We start from the raw sequence: 24,856 nt of genomic DNA on the forward strand, positions 1-24,856 counted from the left end.
GAATGTAGTTCGCTTATTATTATTATTATTATTATTATTATTATTATTATTATTATTATTATTATTATTATTATTATTATTATCATTATTATTATTATTATTATTATTATTATTATTTATTTATTTATTTATTTATTTATTTATTTATTTATTTATTTATTTATTTATTTATTTATTTATTTATTTATTTATTTTATTCGTCTCTTCTCGTTCATGCGAGGTCGACGTTTCTGGCAAGTTGTTTCCATTTCCCTCGGTCCCAAACGGCATTTTCTGTTAACTGCTTTTCCCTGAGATCCTCCTGCACACAATCCATCCATCTTCTTCTGGGTCTACCTCTCTCCCTCCTATCTTCCACCTCCATGTCAAGCATTCCCCTTCCCACATCATTTTCATCCTTGCGGTTAATGTGGCCATACCAGAGCAATTGCCTTTCCTGGACCTTTCTAGATATTTCAGTCACTTTAAAGCTGCCTCGTATAATGGTGTTCTTGATGTGGTCCTTCCTCGTAACCCCACACATCCTCTCAGCACCTTCATATCAGATACATCTAGCCACTTACATTGTGACTGCACTGTTGGCCAAGTTTCTGTACCAAATAGCATTGCAGGTCTCACCGCACGTCTATAGGCTTTCCGCTTTATTCGGATGTTTAGTCTACTGTCACAGAGGACACCAGTCAACTTTTCTCACTTAGACCAGGCAGCCTGAATTCGGCGGATAATTTCTAGACCTAGATTACCATCAGCAGATATAATTAGACTATTATTATTACTATTATTATTCGTCTTTATTCATCACGAAGTTAGGGCTCAAGACCCTCTCTTACATTTGAACACTTAACCACATTATTAAACTTATACAGTTATGTAACACAAGTAGTAAATCATTACGGCAAATCATTATTTTTTAATTTTTTAAAATTACAAGTTGCTTTACGCTGCATCGACACAGATAGGTCTTATGGTGACGATGGGATAGAAAAGGGTTAGGAGAGGGAAGGAAGCGGCCGTGATCTAATTAAGGTACAGCTCTAGCATTTGCCTGGTTTGAAAATGGGAAACCATGGAAAACCAGGGCTGCTGACAGTGAGGTTCGAACTCACTCTCTCCCGAATGCTTGATAAATTAAATAATATAGTAGTACTAAGAGCAAATATGGAGATAGTAATAATATAAATAATTATAGAATGTATAACATGACAATATAAATTAAGATAATTACAATTATTATTATTATTATTATTATTATTATTATTATTATTATTATTATTATTAGCGGACGAGTCGACCGTGCGGTTAGGGACGCGCAGTTATGAGGTTGCATTCAGGAGGTAGTGGGTTCGAACCCCACTGCCGACAGCCCTGAATACGGTTTTCTGTGGTTTCCCATTTTAACACCAGGCAAATGCTGGGGCTGTACCTTAATTAAGGTCACGGCCATTTCCTTTCAACTCCTAGCCCTTTCCTAACCCACCGTCGTCATATTGTGGCTACTCCAACCACTACTCTTATACCTTCATATCTTCCACACAATATAAATAACATTTGTTTGAGCGCCAGTTGCTTTTTTTTAAAAAAAAAAAAAATTCGGTAGAGCATACCTCTTATATCAATTATCTCAAGGCGTGAGGTGATAAACTCACATATCTGGCAATATACAGGGATATGGATCAGGAAAATATTAAATTACTGTTGCATTTCCGCAATTGAGGATTGTACATGGAACTGGAATCACTTATTATAATTAAAATAAAACGGAGTTTATGACTATAATTTACGTCACAATGAACAATCATTGACGTCTTTTAATTTAACAAAAGAAATATATCGTGAGATTTGCGGTACTAATAAAAGGAAAATTTAATCTAAACAAAAAAAACTATTGGCATGAACTTGAAGTGAGATGTGATATCGCCGCTGATTACATTCTTCTTCATGTTATGAATGCATGTCTGATGCTTTAATTACCTGACTGATGTCGGCATACACCGCTGTTGAACTTGAAATTCTTGGGAAAACCTCTGAGCTGAAGTCGGGAGCCGTCTGCTGTTATCTTCTTATATAACAAGGAGTTGGCCTACATACCATGTACGCGTGTAGGGAGCTCCAATGTAATTACGTCCACTCAATATATTATAAGAAATTGGAAAATATTATTGAAACATCTTGTGAAGTCCATCCTCACAAGAAGATGATGTTTCTTTTTCTGCATAGTACCCGTCTCTGCTCGGATACAACCACCACTTGTAGACCTCCTCGATTATTACTTCTTCAAACACAACTCTTAGCTCTGACCATCACACTAAGACCACTTCTTCCATTTGATACATCTGACTGTTACATATGATCTGCACGATATGATCTGAACGATATGATCTGAATAATATGAACTGAATACCTCTCACTACCATCGCCTCGACTTATATAACCTCGCGATGACGACTCATCTCCCTACTCACTGTTCATCTCTTCCACTTCAACATACAGTAGCTGGCGAATACTGACACTTGGTCGCAATCACGTGCCCACGCACTGATGTCATCAGTCATGTGTCGTCTAAGCGTACCCAAGCGGATTGAGAATAACTATGCTGAATGCGTCACCGGGAAATCAACTTGCACAGTTAAACATAGCCTCGATTGCAAAATACTATGCCAGCTCATCTAGCCAGAGTTACAAGCCACAGCATGACAATATAAAACCAACAAATCTCACTTACTACAATACAGAATAATTACAAACAAATTTCACTTAACCTATGATTAAATACAATAATATACGTGATACCTAATTATTACAGTCTAAGTGATGCGAAACAGAATATATAAAATCTAATGAATCGGGTTAATAATAATAATAATAATAATAATAATAATAATAATAATAATAATAATAATAATAATAATAATAATAATAAATACTGAATGGAATCTGTAACCTTGTTGTACGGTTACAATATGACCTATCTGTGTTGGTGTGACGTAAAGCAACTAGTAAAAAATATTATTATTATTTAAATACAGCATATACTTAAATATATAAAATGCTAGTTTTGTCTTTTATCTCATTATACTATGAATGCATTTATTGAATAAAAAGCATTTGGAGGAGAGTAAAGTTCGGGCAGAGCCATGTGTTTGCCAACGTAAACTGTACCTGCTGCACTGCTGTTCTTTGCCTCTACTCACTAAACCTACTGTTGTTGCATTATCTGCCCTAAACTTTCATGTTTTTACTGTATGTATTCTGGTGGCATTTAAGCTTGCCATAACTGGCCTAGAGTAAGGAAATTAAAAACTATTTTTCATCTTCCAGATGTTGTATATGATATCTTCATGTCCTCCTCATCATCCACTTCAAGACCTTTGTTCCGGGACTTTGTTCGACATGTATGACTATAAGATGGATATACCTGTGCTAAGCCTGAGAACTGGAGAATGGTTCAAGAACATCTACTGTGCTACCTGCCATGGCCATCACTCTGATGTGCGCCCTACAGAAGTGACGTTATCCTGCTCTGGAAACAACACTCCAGATGCCACTGTATGTACTTTGTTAAAATTTAAATTAAGTTGCTGTGACATTGTATGTACCTTTATACAGTATGTGTGTTTTTACAAGTACCGGTATGTTATAGTGTATTAAGCGTTACATTTCATTTTTCAACAGACTGATAGGTTTACAAAAAGGGAATGAGCACTTGTTAATGTATGCTCCTCACATTCAATATTTTATCACACTTAATTTGAATTGGATATCTAAATATAGGAAAAATGTACCTGCAACAAACTTTTTGTGATATTTTTGGTCATATATTTGTATTTTGAGTTTGCTTTCGATTAGATAGGTAAAAGAAATAAGTTTAAATTTGTATGCTATGGTAAAAATGAAATGGTATATGCCGGGAGTGTTGGAGGACAGGTTCGGCTTGCCAGATGCAGATCTCTTGCTTTGACACCCATATAATTTAAAGTTAGAAACTTCATCCTGGGTCCATATTGAACTGAGAATAACAAAAAGCAATATAAATTGTAAAAGGTCTACCTTTTCAATACAAAATAATTATGTTGTTCAGTTTTAATTACAACATTTTAATTTGGTTACTCAGTACCAGTTTCGACGTTGTTGGACGTCATCATCAGCTGATCTTAGAATAGGGCAAATATACAAGAAATATTTGTAAAATAAAGTACAATACTTAACCCTTTACACTTAAAAGATCAATAATTAGATAAAATACAAGAAATGATTGTGTTTGAAGGCAAAGGCCCTCTATTTATAACAAGATGAGATCTTGATAGTCAATGTAAAACAATGAAAATGAAAACACAATGGCACAATGCAACACAGTGTTTTCATTTACATTGTTTTACATTGACTATCAAGATCTCATGTTGTTATAAATAAAGGGCCTTTGCCTTCAAACACAATAATATCTTTACCAATTCCTTTAACTTAATTCCACTAGCCTCTATCATACAAATTCATTAGCCATCCTTAAACTGTGATCAGTGCCAAAGATATTTTAAATAATATTGCATTCTTACACAATGGCGCCAGAAACCACATTGCTGCTCCTGCTAATTATTGATCTTTTAAGTGTGAAGGGTTATGTATTTTACTTTATTTTGTGAATATTTCTTGTATATTTTCTCTATTCTAAGATCTGCTGATGATGACGTCTAATAACATCAAAACCGCTACCGACTAACTGAATTAAAATGTTGTAATTCAAACTAAACAACATAAGTATTTCGTATTAAAAAGGTGGACCTTTTGCAATTTATATCGCTTTTTGTCATGGGCGCCCGCAAGGGGGGGCAAGGGGAGGTACTTGCCCCCCCCCCCACCTGGAATTCTAAAGATGTTGATGTTCAATTGTTTAATATCATACCAGATTATTTCATAAACTGAAATTACTGACAGTCATCTAGCATATGTTATAACTGGAAGTTTCTGTAAACAATTTAATGTTGCTGACATTATATTGGTTTTTATATTCAAGAAAATTGTTGATGTGCCCCCCCCGGAAGAGATCCTGCGGGCACCCATGCTTTTTGTTTTTGACACCCATATGTAGATACTCTTTCTTATTTTTTCTTTTTTGAGTGACTGGATATCAACACTTTTGAGTGTTTGGAAAGTATCTGTACTTACCTTGGGAAGACATCCATTTTCTTAAAATGTATTTTTGGTGAACACCCAACTAATGTAAGACCTTCCAAACATCTGCTCTGTTTACAGAAGTTGAAGGCTTTCATACTACAAAAGCCATGAAAAGCATTTGTTTGGCAGTGAAGATCATATTGATTGTGTCTTGGTTCGGTATAAAACCACACTGTCTCTCTAGTAGGGACTTATCTGGAAGTGGTAACCGGGACGACGGTTGGATAAAAAAGGAAACTATACTTGTATCTGGGATTCAGATGTTTAGAACCTAAAAATCACCCTAATTTGCAAGCAAATAAGCTCTTAAATAGCTAAATAGCTAAATATGAGAAATAAATGGAAAATATAACAAAACAAACACTCTCCAAACGAGTGATTTTTGCCACTAGTTGTTTGTATTAAAGATACAGTTCATCGTACAGTCTTATTAAACTACTTCAATTAATTTCTTTACCAGTTCCTTTAACTTAATTCCACTAGCCTCTATCATACAAATTCATTAGCCATCCTTAAACTGTGGTCAGTGCCAAAGATACTCGGGAAATTCTGAAGGACTTTCTATCGTTGACTCCAGATGCTGTTAACTGGATAGATAAATTGACTCTCACAATATAAGTCAATACACTGTCATTGTATACTCTGTTTCATGTCTAATAGTAATAGGGCCGTAGTTTTTTAGTATATGGTTTATATATTGTTGTATATTCCAATGTGTTGCCATACGCTAAATAAATAAATAAATTTAAATAATATTGCATTCTTACGCAATGGTGCCAGAAACCACATTGCTGCTCCTGCTAGCGAATGAAAAATTATATTAGTTATATGGTAGTATGGTATTTCCTTGTCCCTTAACAAGGGTGGCCATAAATACCCACACTTCAAGTCTTGCTCTAAAGGAAGTCATTCTAAAACTAGTGATACAAACTCAGATGAGATATAATAAGCACCAATTATTCAGCTTTGAGGCCCGACCTTCAAGTTTCATATGCCACAAACACCTACACAAATAACATCAGATATCACATTCAAAAAGCCTCCATGGCTCAAACGGCAGCACGTCGGCCTCTCACCGCTGGATACCATGGTTCAAATCCCGGTCACTCCATGTTTGTGCTGGACAAAGCGGAGGCGGGATCGGTTTTTCTCCGGGTACTCCAGTTTTCTCTGTCATATTTCATTCCAGCAACACTCTCCATTCTCATTTCATAGCATCTATCAGTCATTAATAAATCACTTTGCGAGTGGCAACCCCATCGTACTAATAGCCTATATATGATTCATTCATTACATCCCTGACCCGGTCAACGACTGGAAAACAGGTTGTAGGTTGCTCTTTTCATCACATTCAAAGTACAGTACATATTTCTGTCCAAAATATGACCTTAAATATCTAAAATTACTGAAATATGACCAAAACATAAAAAAAGTGGTAAACTATGCATTTGAATGCCCTATAAAATAAGCCTAAATATGCTCAGAAACATCCAGTTCATGTTTGATTCCAACAAATAGCCAAAATAGAAGATGGGGGAAATATCTGAACATCCAAATGCTACTCAGGACCCAGAAATATAAATACCCATAAATCTGCTCAGCTAACCAACTTATCATCTCCATTGTGTTAATTACCTGAAAACCCCAATGAAAGCAAGATGTTCTACAGACATTGTACGAAGTGCTCGATACACTACACTGCTCGTTACATACTTATGGATATGAGACCTGAACTACTTAAGAGAGATAATCCACCTGATAACTGCCTCTATTAAGGAGTCAAAATTATCACCCTCCTAATCAGTTCATATTAACAATATTTCTTTTATCTGTTGTTTGGATGTAAGCATAGTTTGAGTTAAAACTCAAAATTGAAGTTGTCAACCATCAGTCCGATTTTCTCTTTCGGATTTCATTGGAAAAAGAAAATCCAATACGTGGTGTTTCAGTTCAGGGAGTAGAAATGTTGTCTAGCAATCACCAACAAATTTTTCAGTACAGAGTCCCGTATGGTCTGAACATTGATGTCTGGGAATTTTCTAATTCTTAAGAAGTCCAGCGTCACCTTAAATTGATTGAAAAAAGACCTTGTGCTGTCTTAGAAGACTTCTTAAAGTGAAATGGCAGGACCATCTGTCAACTACCTATTACTGTACTGGAAGATGCTTTCTGAAGCACGTGATGTATTCTCAACTGAACAATGGAAAGCACAATCAGGAAGGATAGCAAAAATAGAAAGTATACTATGAAGAAGTGCCAAACTGATATCAGCAACTGGGAGGATGCAGCACCTGATGAGCCGATATAGTGAGAGAGAGAACCCTCAACATTTCGAACAACAGCGTTGAATGCATCAATCCAATAGAAGAGATTGTATAAAGAGCAAGGAAATTAAAAAAGAAATGACCTCTTCTAGAAGAAGCTTTGGCTATCTACATTGGTTTTTAATTTGGAATTAACTTTTTAATTGATGCTATTGGCTGAAGTTTCAACTTCTGACCCCTGCTGCTAAATAATAATGTTATATGTTTTAATTACATTTTTGTGGTTTTAGGAGATGGTTATAAACTGTTGTTTGGCAATGTTACCAAATTTAATATGATAAAGTCAAAGTCAGAGATACTGTTTTCCAGCCAAAGTTTTGTACATGAAATACTTGTACTGAAGAACAAAGTCCAAATGTTTCACTAAGAAATGCCTAGTTTACAAATTGATGCTATATATATATATATATATCAAGAGAGAGAGAGAGAATGTTTTAAATAGTCTACTTTTCCACAAGGAAAATCATGGACACTTGGTGAATAGTTTTATCTGCATCTGGATCCCCAGACAAAATGCAAAATAGTGTAACAGTCTGGGATAAATGTGGGAGTATGGTAGCCCTAACTGTGCATCATGTTTTTCTGATGAGCCGGGCTGAGTGGCTCAGACGGTTGAAGTGCTGGCCTTCTGACCCCAATTTGGCAGGTTGGATCCTGGCTCAGTCTGGTGGTACTTGAAGGTCCTCAGATACGTTTGCCTCGTGTTGGTAGATTTACTGAGACGTAAAATAACTCCTGCAGGATTAAATTCTGGCACCTTGACATCTCTGGAAACCGTAAAGTAGTTAGTGGGACGTAAAGCAAATAGCACTATTATTATTATTATTATTATTATTATTATTATTATTATTATTATTATTATTATTATTATTTCTGTGATGAGCATATTTTCTCTAAAAGTGTTGGCCTTTCCTTTAGAAAACTATTGTAGAAATCGATGCAAGAACATTTCTGAAATTACATTTCTGTGATTTACTGTTTTTACTGTCCGGCTCCATGGCTAAATGGTTAGCATGCTGGCCTTTGGTCCAGAGGGTCCTGGGTTCGATTCCCGGCCGGGACGGGGATTTTAACCTTCATTAGTTAATTCCAATGGCTCAGGGGCTAGGTGTGTGTGCCGTCTTCAGCATTAGAATTCATCACAGATAGGGCCCCATTCTCATAGACATGCAGGTCGCCTATACGGCGTCAACTCGAAACATCTGCACCCGGCCTCTTCAGAGGCCACACGCCATTAATTAATTTAACTGTTTTTACTGTTCGAACGTATTTAGAAATGGAGGATAATACATGGTAAAAAAAGTAAAAAATTATAGGATTAAGAAAAAATTAATATCGAAAAATGAGATGCCATTTAAAAAAATGAAACATCTAGTTACCCTAAGTGCAAGGAAATCGATTATACAATCAAGGTTTCAAATGTTATTCAGCTTATGAATTATGAGAGAAATTACCTATGAAGAGTGTGAAAATGTGGGGTTTGTCCTAGATCTTTTGTGTTTTCATGTTTCTCTTTGCCTATCCTCTCTGTGGCCCCCTCTGATATTGTACACATATTTATACTTATATCTGTTCCTATCCTCCTTCCTATTTTCCTGCTTTTGATGATTTACATTGTAGACTTATTTGTTCCATTTTTGTTACTTGTGTAAATTAATACCATGCTGTAGTATCACATTTTAATTTCTGTTGATACTGTGCAGGTACTGGAAGCACGGAATTATGTTCCTGGAGCTCTGATGTGGAGTGGAGAGAATATGAACTGTAGTATCCAGATCCAATTCAGTGACGATTACAGCAGCACCATTAAGCCCTGGGAAAGGCCCTGCGTCAAGACTATTGATCATTGTCCTAGTACGTGGCAGAATGAAACTGTTGCAGAATTCTGTAGGTCATATGCCTTGTTTGTTCGACAAGATAATACAGTGAGTATTTGAGGTGATCCCTCACAGTGTTCATTTCTTGGTTGTTTCTCATTTAACATTGCACTAACTTGGTTCTTGAAGGAAATAATAGATGAAGTGACATCATCATGTCTAGACTTCAATTAGAAACCAGAATGATCTTGAATTCAACCATAACATTTATAGCTGCCAACCCAAAGAGGTCGATCGTGCAGAGAAAGCTACACACACTCCAAATATAGATTACTACAAAGAAAAATACATCTTAGATGAATCATTGTAATGGGACTTGCAGAAAGAGCAAGAGAAACAATTCTGAAGTGTTTACTCTAAATTTCTAGATTTCTGCTGGCTTCAGAACCAATTGCTTCAGGAATGTCTTTGTATCACATTCTCCACCTCAGCTGTAACAGGAAGTATACTTCTTCCTATACATAATATTTCTTCTTTTGCAGCAACTATAGATAATTCTCTACATTTGATGGTGTGTAACATTTTTCATGCATTATAAGCAACCTTCCTGGACATACTGATCAATGATGGTGATAATTTGTGATACCTTTCCCATTTTGATGCAGTTAATTTATAAGTGTTAGATTCTTCAGACTGCAGAAACTAACTTTGAAACTATCTGGAAAAGAAAACATATGGTAATAGAATTATACCATTATGTTACCACACGTTTTGTTTTTCTGATAGTTTATAAATATAATTATTCAAAATTAGTTTTGCAGTCGGAAGACCCTAACAGATTGTTTTTTTTTAAAGGTGGTGAAAATGTTGTCAACTGGTGCAGCTTCAGAACAGAATATGTCTAAAGTAATGCTTTCACCAGTATTCCAGAATTGATAGAATATGACAGCTTGCACAAGCCCACAGCTTGACCACAATGATAAATTTTCTGAGGAATCAACTCCTTGTTTAGGGTGTTGTCTCTTAGGGGTTTGGAAAATCATTGTAAAAGACTCCAATTTTGGTTTTGAATGCTTTCTTCCAAGTTTGCCATAAGAGAGTATTTACAGTGCAGATAGTTTATGGTGATCATATAGCACCAGTATTTCATCGCTGACTGGGCTATTTTTGTAGTAAATGAGAATGTTACTTACATTGATGATCTCATTGGGTGCCACGGTCCAGATCGTTGGAGCATAATCAAAAGTTTTTGAAGTGTTAAAGGTCTACAGTCAAACATTAGCTTGCATTTGGGAGATGGTGGGTTCAAATTCCACCCTCACCAGCCCTGAAGATAATTTTCTGCAGTTTCCCATTTCATACCAGGCAAATGGAGGAGCTGTACCTTATTTAAGGCAACAGCCACTACCTTCCCAATCCTAGCCTTTTCCCATCCTTGCATCGCCAGAAACTTTCAATGTGATAGTACGACGTTAAACCACTAGTGAAGGAAAAAAAGTAGTTCACTGTAATATTACAGATATTTTGTCTTTTTCTCTCATACAGGTAACATTAACAGGGAAATTTGACTTAACCTGTCTTGTCTTGCCTTCCCTCCCTTCTTCCTCCCCCCCTCCCCCTCCCCCCTCACCCGACTTAATGGTGATACACCATTGTACACTATTAAAATATTCTAGTCTACAACTCAACTATCTCTGAACTTAAATGTCAAGTTTTCAGAAATTCTGCTGAACCGTTTTCCTTTGATGTCACAAACAGGAGAGACAGACAGACAGACAGACAGATAGACAGACAGACAGACAGACAGACAGACAGACAGACAGACAGACAGACAGACAGACAGACAGACATTGAACTGAACTTATTTTCAACTAGCAAATGTACCTGTGCTTCGCTATGGCATTCTACATTGTATAGGCCTATAGGTATTGAAGAATATTACTGTACATGCAGTGAATAAGATTTTTTTAAATTGCATGTCTCTTAGCATTATCCAGAAACAGCAGGGGGAGGTTCCCATACATTGTTTCCAATGTAAAGTGTGAATTGTGGACTTGTAATGATAACGGCAGGCTCACTTGCCTACTGCCATTCACAACTGAGTAGGGAAGTTTTCATTATAATGGCAGGCCCCATTACCTACTGCATGGTCACAATCAATTTGGAGAGTTTTTGTTACAATGGCAGGCACCTTCCCTATTGCCAGTGGAAATTGAGTTGTGCTGTTATTATGATAATAGGGGCTTCCTGGTCGAGGTGGTAAAGGCATGCTCAGTTCACCCAGAAGGACGTGGGTTTGATTCCCTGTCAGGAAACGAAAAATTTAAGAATCAAGATTTCCACATTCAGGGGTGCACATGGCCTTGAGGTTCACTCAGCCTACACCAAAATTGAGTACCAGGTTATTTCTTGGGGGAAAAGGTGGCCAGACATAAAGCTAACCATTCTACTCCCATCAAGTGCTGAGGTTATGGATGTTGGAGGCCTTTACCTTTCACCCCTGCAAGGGTCTTCATGGCCTGTATGGAGATGACTTTGCTCTTTGCTTTGTTTTTTTTTGTTATCATTATAATGACAGGCCCCTTTTCTTAATGACAGTCACACTGAATTGGTAAGTTTCCATTATAATAGCAGGCCACTATGCCTAGTGCCAGTCATATTTTAGATGGATAAATTTGTTTATAACAGCAGGCTTACATGCCTACTCCCAAACACAATTGGTTAGGGGAATTTTGAACAAATTCGCATGCTCCCTTGACTTCTGCAAGTCAAATCAAGAAGGGAATTATTGATTACAATGGTAGTCCCTCCTTGCTAATGTCAGTTACACAAGAGTTGGAGAAGGTTCCCATTCCTACTGCCAGACAAAATTGATGTGGAGAGTAATGATTACAATAGCAGACACCCTACTGCTGAGAGTCATTATTGATTTGTAAAACATTAATTATAATGGCAGACACACCCTTTCTACATTGCTACAAATCAACTTCAGTGAATATGTATAGGTCATCATATGAACTATATGTATGTTTACAATATTTGCAAACCTTCATTTACAGATTGAAAAAATGAAAACCTACAACCTGTTTTCCAGTCTTTGACCGGGTCAGGGATGTGATGAATGAATCATATATAGGCTGTTAGTACCATGGGGTCGCCATTCCCAAAGTGATTTATTAATGACTGATAGATGCCATGAAATGAGAATGGAGAGTGGTGCTGGAATGAAAGATGACAGGGAAAACCGGAGTACCCGGAGAAAAACCTGTTCCGCCTCCGCATTGTCCAGCACACATCTCACATGGAGTGACTGGGATTTGAACCATGGTATCTAGCGGTGAGAGGTCGACGTGCTTCTGTCTGAGCCACGGAGGTTCATTTACAGATTAACGGCTGCTAAACGATACATCATATCGACAAATGGATTGTACCATAAGATGCCTCATTTAGCAGTCTAAATTGCTGGTCATATAACATCTTTTCCTCTCTCATCTATTTATGAGTAAGATTGAATTAGAAACATTGAATAGGGTGAAATTTACATAACTTACATAACAGTTACAAACATAGAATTTGGCTTACACATGGATACTGGGTGGGCCAACGTTCATGTACAATTAGATGATTGTATCTTTTGTATAAGTGATTCAAACTATGAATTATATGTGTACAAAGTGCAAAATGTATGTACAAGAGAAAAATAGAGACAAATCTAATGTATAAGGAATAGAGATATGATAAAATATCATAGGACCAAAGTTGCAGATCACTGCAAATTGAACTGAGATTGTGCCATCCGTTTTGCGATACGACTTACTGTTTAGACACCAAATACCTCTAAACAAAGGTCTGCACCGACATTAAACTTGCCTCAAAATTTCAATATTTCTTGGGAGAAAAAAGTGAAATATTTAAAGATATTGGAAGCTTTCAATCAGTTGCAGGTTAAGACATAATTTTGCCAAATTTCAATATTCTATCTTGTCTGGCAGATTGTGCTGCAATCTTGCTTTGGGGGGAGTGGGGGGTAAAATGAGGACTTTCAGGAAACTAAAGCCAACAAATATACAGATGGTCATTATTACACCTAAAACGGATAACTGTACAAAAAATTTGCCAAAATAGTCAATGAACAGACACACGGCCATTCTTCCTGACGTCATTGTAATGACCTATGTTTATTTCAGTTGGGAAAACTACTAAAACAGTCTTTCTGAGGATGTAAAAAGACAGATGGAGAGTGAGTGTCTATCTTTAATATGAAAACTTCCCAATCTGATTGTGACTGATGGTGACCTTTACAATGAATATTCCCTAACCCAGTCTTCATATGAGAAAAGACGTTTGGTAACTTCCCCATCGCGTTTCTAGGGTAACGTTAAATGCTATGCAATTTAATACAATCTTGCTCACAATGTGTACACCACCTAACCTAGAATACTGTATTCAATGTAGAATTCCGTAGCGAAGCACGTGTACATGAGCTAGTAGACTATATACGGTACCTAGTTTGAGATAATGTGTTTGTGACAAGAATTTGAACTGCACAGACAAAATTTTGACTTTATTTACATAGATTATCCTAATATTTGTCAGGCATTTCTTGTGGGGTGTTTCAAGTAATCTTCTTTCTTTGTTCTTTTAAAAAATTATATAATAAAAACTCATTCTCAAAAATACCAAAGCAGGTTAGTACCAATATTCTGTCTCCATTTTGTCTCCAGAATATAAACCTTGCCATTGTTTATTAGTGAGAATTTCTCTGAATTTCCCACTCTCTATGGTTTATAATTACCATTTTGCTGTATCTACATCCACTATTTGATTCTGCATTCCACTACCAGGACCAATAACCAAGAGATGGCAGAAAGCAATTGTTCCTTGTGGGAGCATGAACTGGTATCTCCATTAATTTTCCTCTTTTATTCCAGACAAGTAATGAAACAGTTCCTGAACAGAGTGTCACACAGCTGCCCATTACTGTTACTATTAACTTCGATGATGAAGTTCTTGACCGTACTGTAAGTATGTGAAATGAGACATTAACACAGAACACTTAACAATATATGCGTCCAGCTATGGTATCTGGTGATGGATTTTAATTAGAGAAGGGTGACAACAATATGACAGAACTGCTGATAATTGTATAACACATTCTAAGATTTCTCATTTAATAGCTTAACAGAATTCTTTTTTCAGTTTGTAATTTCTGTTCCTAAAGTTTTATGATGAGTGACATAGGCAATTATTGCTCTAGAGAAACAAATTAGGTCTACCCTTGAATTTTGAATTCATTTGTGAATGTGCATGTACTGTATTCAATTACATATTGAGATGAATATGTGAAAGATATATCAGTCTCTTGCATAAAGTTTCATTTTTGCGTTTAAGGTGAATGAAAGCAACAATCAAATTTAACAACTTATCCCTTAAAGCAAGGGTTCCCAAATGGTATGTCACGACATACTGGTATGTTATGCAGCTCCATGGGGTGAGTCGTAAAATTTCTCCCTCATAATCTTTCCTCCTTGCAAGACCTCATCTCTAAAGGCAGTTGACATACACAGCTTCATCCACTGGGTTCATTTCTGATGCCATGCGATGTCAGTATCCCATAATTGCAAAGATGGACATAAAAAGTTTCAGTGTCATACTTGAGCAGATCAACATTTTCTATAATGGAAACAGTAAAATCTAAACAGAGGAAAAGGCTGGTCTAGATGATTTGCATGTTGGCTTGTCAGCCATAAGGTCACGTGTTGGAAATGAAATGTCATATGGCTTTTAGTGCCGGGATATCCCAGAACGGGTTCGGCTCGCCAGGTGCAGGTCTTTCTATTTGACGCCTGTAGGCGACCTGCGCGTCGTGATGAGGATGAAATGATGATGAAGGCAACACATAACACATACACCCAACCCCCGGGCTATTGGAATTAACCAATTAAGGTTAAAATCCCCGGCCCGGCTGGGAATCGAACCCAGGACCCTCCGAATCAAAGGCCAGTGCGCTGACCGTTCAGCCAGCGAGTCGGACCACACGTGTTGGAGAAACTCTGTGAAACCCAGCAAGTGCAGACTTCACATTAATTTTAATTGATGAATTTTAAAAACATTAATACAGATATTTTATCTCTTTTTCTGATGCAACATGATGTACTACTTGTAATTAGAAGAATGACCCACTTGGTGTTTATGATTAGTCTATCTACAATAGTGGATGTTTGACACTACATAGAAGTTTACATTATTTATTATTGTTGTTATTATCATCATCAATGAGCCTCTATGGTTCAGGCGGCAGCGTGCTGGCCTCTCACCACTGGGTTCCGTGGTTCAAATCCCGGTCACTCCATGTGAGATTTGTGCTAGACAAAGTGGAGGTGGGACAGGTTTTTCTCCGGGTACTCCGGTTTTCCCTGTCATATTTCATTCCAGCAACACTCTCGAATATCATTTCATTTCATATGTCATGCATTAATCATTACCCCAGAGGAGTGCGGCAGGCTTCGGCAGCTGGCACAATTCGTATCCTTGCCGCTAGATGGGGGCTTCATTCATTCCATTTCTGGCCCGGTCGAATGACTGGAAACAGGGTGTGGATTATTATTATTTATTTTTTTTTTCTTTGCGTTTAGGCCATCTGTGGACCACGGTGCTTGTGTTCTAGCTGTGTTTTTGTTGTCGTCTGCCCCTTTTAGCATACTGCATTGTGTTCTTAGTGGCCTCTTGAGCCTTCCTCTTGGCTCAGTATTCCTTCATTTTCTCGCTGAATTCTTTCCTGCGCTCCTCTGACCAATTCCCGGCTCCTTTGTGGCTAGCTGATGTAAGGGATGTTAGGAAAGGTTTAGTTTTGACCATTAAATGGTATGCATTTCTGTCAGTAATGGCGGCTTGATTAATATTAAGCTCTGCAAGATCTTTGTCCACTTGTTTGGTCCAGGGGAATCCAGTAGCTTTGCCTTTGTTAGCAACCTTGAAGATCTTATGGGATAATCTATTAGGATCCATTCTGTACAGGTGTCCATAGAAAGTTAGACGTTTTCTCCTGATGGCATCTATGAGGTTTTCTTGATGCTGGTAGAGCTCATTGTTGGGTTTGTACCATTGCCTTCCATCTGGTAGGATCCTTGGCCCTATTATTCTTCTCAGGAATTTCCGTTTTTGCACTTCCAGGGCTCTCAGTGGGTTTTTTTTTAAGTTAGGGATAGGCATTCTGTTGCGTAGAGGACTGATGATGTGACTACTGCATTATAGTGTCTCAGTTTTACATTCTTTGATAAATGCTTTGAGGCATACAGTTTTCTGCAGGCATGGTAGGCCTTGTCTAATTTGATTCTCCTTTGTTCAAGAGCCATCGTTTCACTTAGGTCCTCCGATATCTACTCTCCGAGGTACTTCACATTTTTAGCTCTCTTGATGTGTTTTGTATCACTGACTCCCATTGTTGTAGGGGCATCTTTGATGTTGGTCATAAACTCGGTCTTTCCAATGTTGATCATGAGGCCCGCTTTAGCTGCTATAGAGTGCAGTGTTTGAAGCTGCATAGTGGCCTCATGCATGTCGTTTGCTAATAAAGTAAGGTCATCAAAATAAGTGTGTCACAACATCATGGGTGTTCAGTAAAGTGTGCCATCGGTCAGAAACATTTGGGAGACCCTGCTTTTAAAGGGACATAGACTAACCTAGATGATTACTGCTCAAGCAATTGACCCACAGGTATCAGGATGTTGCGCATCCATGCTCTATGAGCTTCAGATAGATAGGAACAGAAAATACACCGGGTACTTCGTACTGTACGTAATCCTCTCTGCACATCTTGTTTAACTGCCTGACTCACAGCAGTTGACTGGTAACAACTAATCAACAACAGGACAGTATCATCACAAATGCACTCTGGTGGGCATTCTAGACATTACATTTTTGACAAAAAAAGTTTAGCCCACAGAAGGAGTGGTTGATAGTGAATGAAACTCCATGTGCTGGAAGACTGTGTGCCTTTATTGAACTAATTAAAACATGGGATGAAAGCGACAATGCCGTTAGCAGTCTCTCTCTCTCTCTCTCTCTCTCTCTCTCTCTGTGTGTGTGTGTGTGTGTGTGTGTGTGTGTGTGTGTGTGTGTGTGTGTGTGTGTGTGTGTGTGTGTGTGTGTGAGGACCTCAACATGCTCTAGACAGTTCATGGACATATGTGCTGTGTGTGAACGCACATTATCTTGTTGGAACACTGTTCCAGGGTGCTGTGTCATAAGGGGTAGGACGTGCAGACAAAGAACGTCTGCGACGTCTCCCAAAGCACTATTAGAGGTGACCTGAACATACATCCTATGGCTGCCCACGCCATGATGCCAGGGATTACTGCTGTGTGTCTTTCCACAATATGGGTAGGATCTCCCTCTGCCGTCCACATCGCCAAACCCACACACGATGGTCATCAGAGGTTATGGAGAAGCGGGACTCATCACTGAAGATGATGCAACACCAGTCATCCTCTGTCCATGCCTCCTGGGTACGGCACCACTCTAAAAGCAGGCATTGGTGTTCTGGTGTCAAAGGCAACTGATGCACGGGGCGGTAGAACCCCAATCCAGCAGATGCGAGTCGTCGAGACACTGTGCGGGAAACTCACAGGATGTTGTAGAGTCTCCTGTACATGTTCGCGGATGGCGGGTGCCGAATGGGATCTCACAGTGCTTGGTGCACCATACGACGGTCCTCCATTGGGGTGGTTTTTCTTGGTTGACCCGAACCTGCACGACGTGATTGGGTGCCCTCATGTACCCATTGAGTCCAACATCGGGCCACTGTGACATCTGAATGGCCCACATGCCTGGCAATTGCACAGTACCATCAACCAGTCTCATACAGTCCCACAATGCAGCTTCTGTCAAATGCTGCCAATTGGTGGATATGCTGTCTAACGCATTTGCGAGGCATTGCGGGTGCTTCATACTGTACGTAGTCCTCTCTGCACATCTTGTTTAACTGCCTGTCTCACAGCAGTTGACTGGTAACAACTAATCAACAACAGGACAGTATCATCATGAATGCACTCTGGTGAGCATTCTAGACATTACAGATCCTTGTAAATCTAAGCGTTTACTCACACATTAATGGTGTGCCTCTATATCGAAATGGGATAATATTCGACCACTCCTTCAGGGTGCTTAACTTTTTTTTGTCAAGCAGTGTATTTAATCTAATTTTGAAGTCAGTGATACTCAGTGGCGGCTGGTGGTATTTGAAGCTGGGTGTTGCACCAACATTTCCTCAGTGTCACATTTTTATACCTTACAGAAATAACAAGAAACTCCATTATCGTTAAGTAATGAACTACATTCCAACTAAAACTGTAATATATCTGGCAATTACAACTCAGGAAATAAGAGGCTAACTATACACTGTAACTACAGTTACTCTTAATAATAATGTTATTGGCTTTACGTCCCACTAACGACTTTTTATGGTTTTCGGAGACGCCGAGGTGCCGGAGTTCTTTTACATGCCAGTAAATCTACTGACACGAGGCTGATGTATTTGAGCACCTTCAAATACCCCCGGACTGAGCCAGGATCGAACCTACCACGTTGGGGTCAGAAAGCCAACGCCTCAACCGTCTGAGCCACTCAGCCTGGTACAGTTACTTTTGCCTCACTTTAATTGAAAATTTGCCATCCTGTTTTTCATTGAAGCAAGATGTTGGTAATATTGTGGGTGGTCTGGTATGGCATGAAAATTTTTTTTTTTTTTTTTTGCTATGGGCTTTACGTCGCACCGACACAGATAGGTCTTATGGCGACGATGGGATAGGAAAGGCCTAGGAGTTGGAAGGAAGCGGCCGTGGCCTTAATTAAGGTACAGCCCCAGCATTTGCCTGGTGTGAAAATGGGAAACCACGGAAAACCATTTTCAGGGCTGCCGATAGTGGGATTCAAACCTACTATCTCCCGGATGCAAGCTCACAGCCGCGCGCCTCTACGCGCACGGCCAACTCGCCCGGTATGGCATGAAAAAGAAATTACCCAGCAAGTTGGCCGTGCGGTTAGGGTCACGTAGCTATGAGCTTGCATTCAGGGTATAATGGGTTCGAACACCACTGTCGGAAGCCCTGAAGATGGTTTTTCACGTTTTCCCATTTTCACACAGGCAAATGCTGTAGCTGTGCGTTAATTAAAGCCACGGTCGCTTCCTTCCAACTCCTAGCCCTTTTCTATCCCATCGTCGCCGTGAGACCTATCTGCATCGGAGCAACGTAAATTAAATTTGTAATTTTAAAACATGGAAATGAATTGCCTTTGCGAGAGGAGAGAAAGTATGAATGAAATAATCTCCGCAGAGTGGCGAAATCTAACGGGGACATTTGGAACTGTTTCTCGGTGGGGGACTTGCTAGTTTCGTGCAACTCCCTGAGACCGATACGGACGAGCATGCTACCTGATGCTATGCAGGCTTAGGCTCGTCCCTGCTGAGGTACATAGCGCCGCGCTGTCTGCTAGGGAGTTGCCGTAGGAAAGCAAACCCCCTAGTTTGATTCGAAGCCAGCAGTGTTTGTTGGTCCGTTACGAAGCATTAGTACAGCGAACAACCAAAGATGTTTGATTTTAACATGTTTTGGAATACATGTTAGGTTTATTAAACTAAAACATTAGAAGAAAATACGACAAATAAAGTGGAAAAATATTGGGAGTTGTGCAACCCTGCAACAATACCATGCACCGCCCCTGGGGATACTAATGATATGATTTACATTGACAATTAATTGAAAGTCTTTGAAGTTCTATATAGATACATACAATTACATTTTCATTATAGTCTGTTATGTTGTTTTGCCATTTAGTCTGCAAGCCTCAATGTGTGAAGTGTCTTCTTTAATACCCTATTTGTAACTAGAATTGTGATTTTATTCTAAGTCTCTTTCCTCCGAAAATCCTAACCTTAAAACGGCTAACTCTTCTTTTTCACATCTGCTACTCATAGCTTTCACAGGTGATACACTTCATTCATTCATATCTCATTGCCTAACAATAAAATTGTTCTCATTTGTTCAGTTTTGTCCAGTAATCTTATTGCTGCCTAGGATTGCCATACATCTTGAGAAAGTGGGATATTTTAAAATTTTAGATCTGAAAAGAATCAGAACTTCAAACCTGGGTGTTATTAGGATCAGATAGATTTATATAGAGTACTGAACCTCAATTGACCTGACCGCAACTACACTTTGCTATGTAAAAGAAAATTGTACAATGTCATAAGTTTTTTACTTCATATTATGCTGATGTACCGGTACACCAAGATGTTTCATAAATAACCAAAAAATTGTTTTCTTAAATACCGGTAAGTTACTCCAGTTCCTTCATATTTTAATATCACAGCTTCAGCATTATTTTAACTAATTTAACTTAGGTTGCCTGTCATCAGCAACTGACATCCAGAAGAGGAAATCGTGATTTCTTCTGTCTGTTCTAAATAATACTTTTAGGAAGATAGTTTTGTATGTTGTTGGCATGTAATGCATCTGATCTGAATAGTATCTGTTCATTGAGAATGTTATAAGCTTTAAGATATTTTAGTGATACCGGTATGTTCCGTGTACATCTTTTTTTAATTTTTTATTTGACTGGTTTAACCAATTTTGAATTTGGGCATTCATTGCTTTTCAGTTTGCAAACAACTACCTACTGGTAACTCATACATATCTTTGTGCTGGATATTGTTTCTGGATTATATTATGTCAAAAATCCCATTCCTTGTTCTGAATACTGTCCTGTGTCATAATTTTCTGCAATTTTTTGGCAAATTTTTGTGGAAGTATTTAAAATTGTTAGTGGAACATGTCTCTTTGTTCGGATATTTGGATATGTTGTGTACTTTGTTCTTAACTGTGTGTTGAAGACTGTCAATGTGTGTGTGGTTGTAACCACTAACAACTGCTGGGTGCTCTATGACATGCAAATTTTTATTGCAATAATCTGTGGAGAGTGGTGTGTCATTGAGTCTGTGTAACATGAATCAGAATGCTGAGTGCTTATGTTGTGTTTTGTTCAGTGATTTGAAGTGTTGCAGAGCAGGGTGTCAGTGATAGAGTACTCCCTGTAAATCTTGTAAATATGTGCTTGATTCTTTCTTTCATCATAGTGAGATGATAGCTTGCAAAGGAGCCCATTTCATGTGAAAGATTCTTGGCATTATTTCATAATGTTCTTACAAATCGCACCTTATTGTCTGAAAAATGTTAGTGTCTTGTTGCTGGCAATTATGACTGTAATCCTATTCTTGTTGACAACTTCTCCGAAGGGGAGAATGAGGTATGGAGATGTTTGGAACTAGATTGGTGTGTAATGGCTGAAAAATGGAGTTAAGTAAACTAGTGTCCTCGTCCTGAGGTAGTGCAGCTCTTTTGAGGCACACCCCCAGTGGAGGTGAGTTGCATGTAGGCTATCATTTTAACCACATACCAGCCCTCCTGCTTTTCTTAAATCTGTGGTAGTAGCGGAAATTGAACCCGGTCCTCTGAGAACGGCAGGTAATAGTGCTAACCGTTATGCTACGGAGGCGGATGAAGATGTAATTGAGAAAAATAGACTACCATAGTTCGGACATGTTCTGAAGGTGGAGGGAGGAAGAATACTGAAACAGATGATGGAAGCCAGATTTGTGGGAAGGAGACTTAGTGAGGGACCTATAGCAAGATGGATGGATAGATTCAATCAAGAACAATGTAATAAATCTGGACTGAAGCATACTTATGAAGCAAATACTGTGAGAAAAGAGATCTGTTTGGGGAAGTACCATAAATATCCCTGTAGCTGGATAAGGGGAAATTATGATATAGAATAATTGTAAGCCAAAATCAATTATTTTTGTTTGACGAGCAGACAGCCAGATGGCGTCAAATTGAAATGTCTGCACACGGTAGCTGAGGCCATACGATTATTATTATTAATTATTTTTGTCTTTTTTACAAGTTGATTTACGTCCCACCGACATAGATGGGAGAGGAAAGGGCTAGGAGTGGGAAGGATGCGTCCATGGCCTTAATCAAGGTATGGCCCCCTCATTTGCCTTGCCCGGTGTGAAAATGGGGAAACCATCGAAAACCATCTTCAGGGCTGCCTACAGTGGGGTTCAAACCCACTATCTCTTGAATACTGGATAGTAGCCAATCTTAAGTGACTGCAGCTATCAAGCTTGGTAAATCAATTACATTACATTATAATGTATAAATGAAAAAGTTATATATTAATTTAGTTTTTTTAACAGGAAGTAGTTTGTGGAATTTGCATAAATGTTTGATGGCAATCACATGTTGAACAATTCTACTGCTGTTTATGAATTGCTTGCACCACATCCTAAACTACTGTGATGAAATATGATATCTTTGAGTATTTTGAAAGCACTGAAAAAATTAAACATTTCATGACAATGGGGGAGGGGTTCAATGGTGCTGGTGCCTATTGTTTTAAGGGCAAGAATAGCTAGGCAATCATTTCCTCTTGACATTAATCAGGAGAGAAAAGGAAGAGGTCTGATTCTTCCAAGAATGAAGGTATCAGGAAAAGGTATACTTGTATAATTGCATTTCTCGAGGTGATGCAGCTCTTTCTTGGACAGATCTTAAAGGATGTGATCTGCAGGTACTTTTTTAATTATATCCCAGCCCTCTTGCCAGTTTTAAATTTCTGGCAATACCGTGAATCAAACCTGTGGCCCCGCGGACAACAACTACAGAGGTGGACAAGATATCAGTCAAAGGAAGCAAGGGCCTTAAAGGGCCATAAAGAACACAAAACTGAAAAATTCCATAGGTCTTGCAAATCTAATACTGCTGGAGTCAGAAGTGTTGACCAAGGAAGGTCTTATAGAAAAGATGAAAATGAAGTGTCTGACACAAATAAATGGGAAAGAAATACCAGAATTGTCAGTATGGAACACAAATATGAAATTTATCAAATACAAAAATGCCGGGCTTGGCTAGAACTCCTGTGGTTGCAACTTCATGCTCACATGCAAAGAGTTCCTGCAAGTCTCCTCTTAGAGCAGTCGCCTCTCGTGATAAGCAGGGGAGATTATGGATGTATTCTATGCCACCACCCTCAGTGGTCGTCATACTGATTTTCCACCTTGATGACTGAGTTTCAAATCCCTGTGGGATAGAATTTTAAGCTGAAAATTCACGTGGTGTCAGGAAGGGCATCTAGCTTTAAAACCCCAGTCATTACCCAAAGTGAGACAGGGTGGCTCCATCCTCCAGCAACCTCAATAACACCTAAGCTGAAGAAAGCTTTGATAATAGCAGCATTGGGCTGTAGAGGATTAACAGTACACTTCTTTCTGACTATATGATATCTGCAGAACTGTTAGAATCACTAGACAATGCCAGAAGAGTGGTGGATAAATACTGTTGAAGGTTTAAATTTCAACCACTCCAGCAGGAAGGCCTGGTCACAGCTACATAAACTAGGTTCTGCTTCCATAACATCAAAGAAACCTACATATGTTAATGTAGATGCAATAGCTAACCATCTTGTTAATACCTCTAGAATGACAAAAACAAGAAGTTCACCAGACTGGTAAAGAAGAATTTTGGGCAAATCTAATGTTCAACTCGACCTCATGATGTATACTCAAGACCTTTCCCCTTACAAAAAGTTGAACAAGGTTTACTCCCTCTTCAGAATGGAAAGGCAGCAGTATTGGATAGAATTTACTCAGAATTCTTAAAGAACTGTGGGCAGGTATGAAATGATGGCTTACATTGTTTTTCAGCTGTATAGGTACTGGAGTCAGGAAAGTTACCCACAATATTCAGAAAGACTAAAGTCATTCCCCTCTTAAAGCCATGGAAAGATCTGAGCTTACCTCAAAGTTATTGGTCAATAGCCTCGCTCTCTGTTACATACATTCTTCTAGAAAGATTGATCCTGAACAGAATAGCACCAACAATTGAAGCATTAATTCCATCTGAACAAGCAGGATTCTACTCTGGCCATGATTGCATCAACCAAGTTCTTTCTCTGATCACCTTTGTGGCATCTGGATTTGAGAAGAAGTTGAAGAGCTTCTCTGTCTTCCTGGATCTCACAGCAGCATACAACACCATTTAGAAGGAAGGTCTACTACTAAATCTGATCAAGACTGTTCCCTCTACAAAGATCACAAACCTTGATAGACAACAGCTAAGTAAGAGTGTTCCAAGTTTACTCTGAGAACAGCAGAAGCCAGTTCTGTAAACTGAATAATGGCTTACCACAAGGTTCAGTTCTCTCACCTCCTCATTTTAATTTGTACATCTGTGATCTTTTATCTTACAAAGCACATCTACGTAAATCCACTGCAAAACTGAAGAGCTGTAATAACCTTCTTCAGCACTTAGCCGGAACATCACAGGGAGCTGACGCGAACACGTTGAGAACAACTGTTCTAGCACTTACCTGTTCTTTACCTGAGTATTGCTCTGTGGTATGGTTTAACAGTTGCCACACACCTTGTGAATGTTCAGCTCTGCCACTTGTACATTGCTTCCTACTCCAAGTGGTGGTAGTGATTAC

At 38.6% G+C, this 24,856-nt stretch overlaps 1 protein-coding gene across 4 annotated transcripts in view; it reads left to right on the forward strand.

Moving 5' to 3' along the window:
- LOC136876205 (probable G-protein coupled receptor Mth-like 4) overlaps positions 1 to 24,856 on the forward strand; it is a 104,511-nt gene that overhangs the window by 66,088 nt on the left and 13,567 nt on the right. For 3 of the 4 annotated variants that reach the window (XM_067149959.2, XM_067149956.2, XM_067149955.2), the window contains 3 exons: positions 3,319 to 3,546; positions 9,197 to 9,418; positions 14,242 to 14,331. In XM_067149959.2, the coding sequence (XP_067006060.2) occupies positions 3,319 to 3,546; positions 9,197 to 9,418; positions 14,242 to 14,331 (540 nt within the window). The remainder of the gene's footprint in view (positions 1 to 3,318; positions 3,547 to 9,196; positions 9,419 to 14,241; positions 14,332 to 24,856) is intronic. The other variant, XM_067149957.2, reaches the window with a different exon arrangement.

The sequence above is a fragment of the Anabrus simplex genome, chromosome 6, assembly GCF_040414725.1.
Source record: "Anabrus simplex isolate iqAnaSimp1 chromosome 6, ASM4041472v1, whole genome shotgun sequence".
Lineage (NCBI taxonomy): Eukaryota > Metazoa > Arthropoda > Insecta > Orthoptera > Tettigoniidae > Anabrus > Anabrus simplex.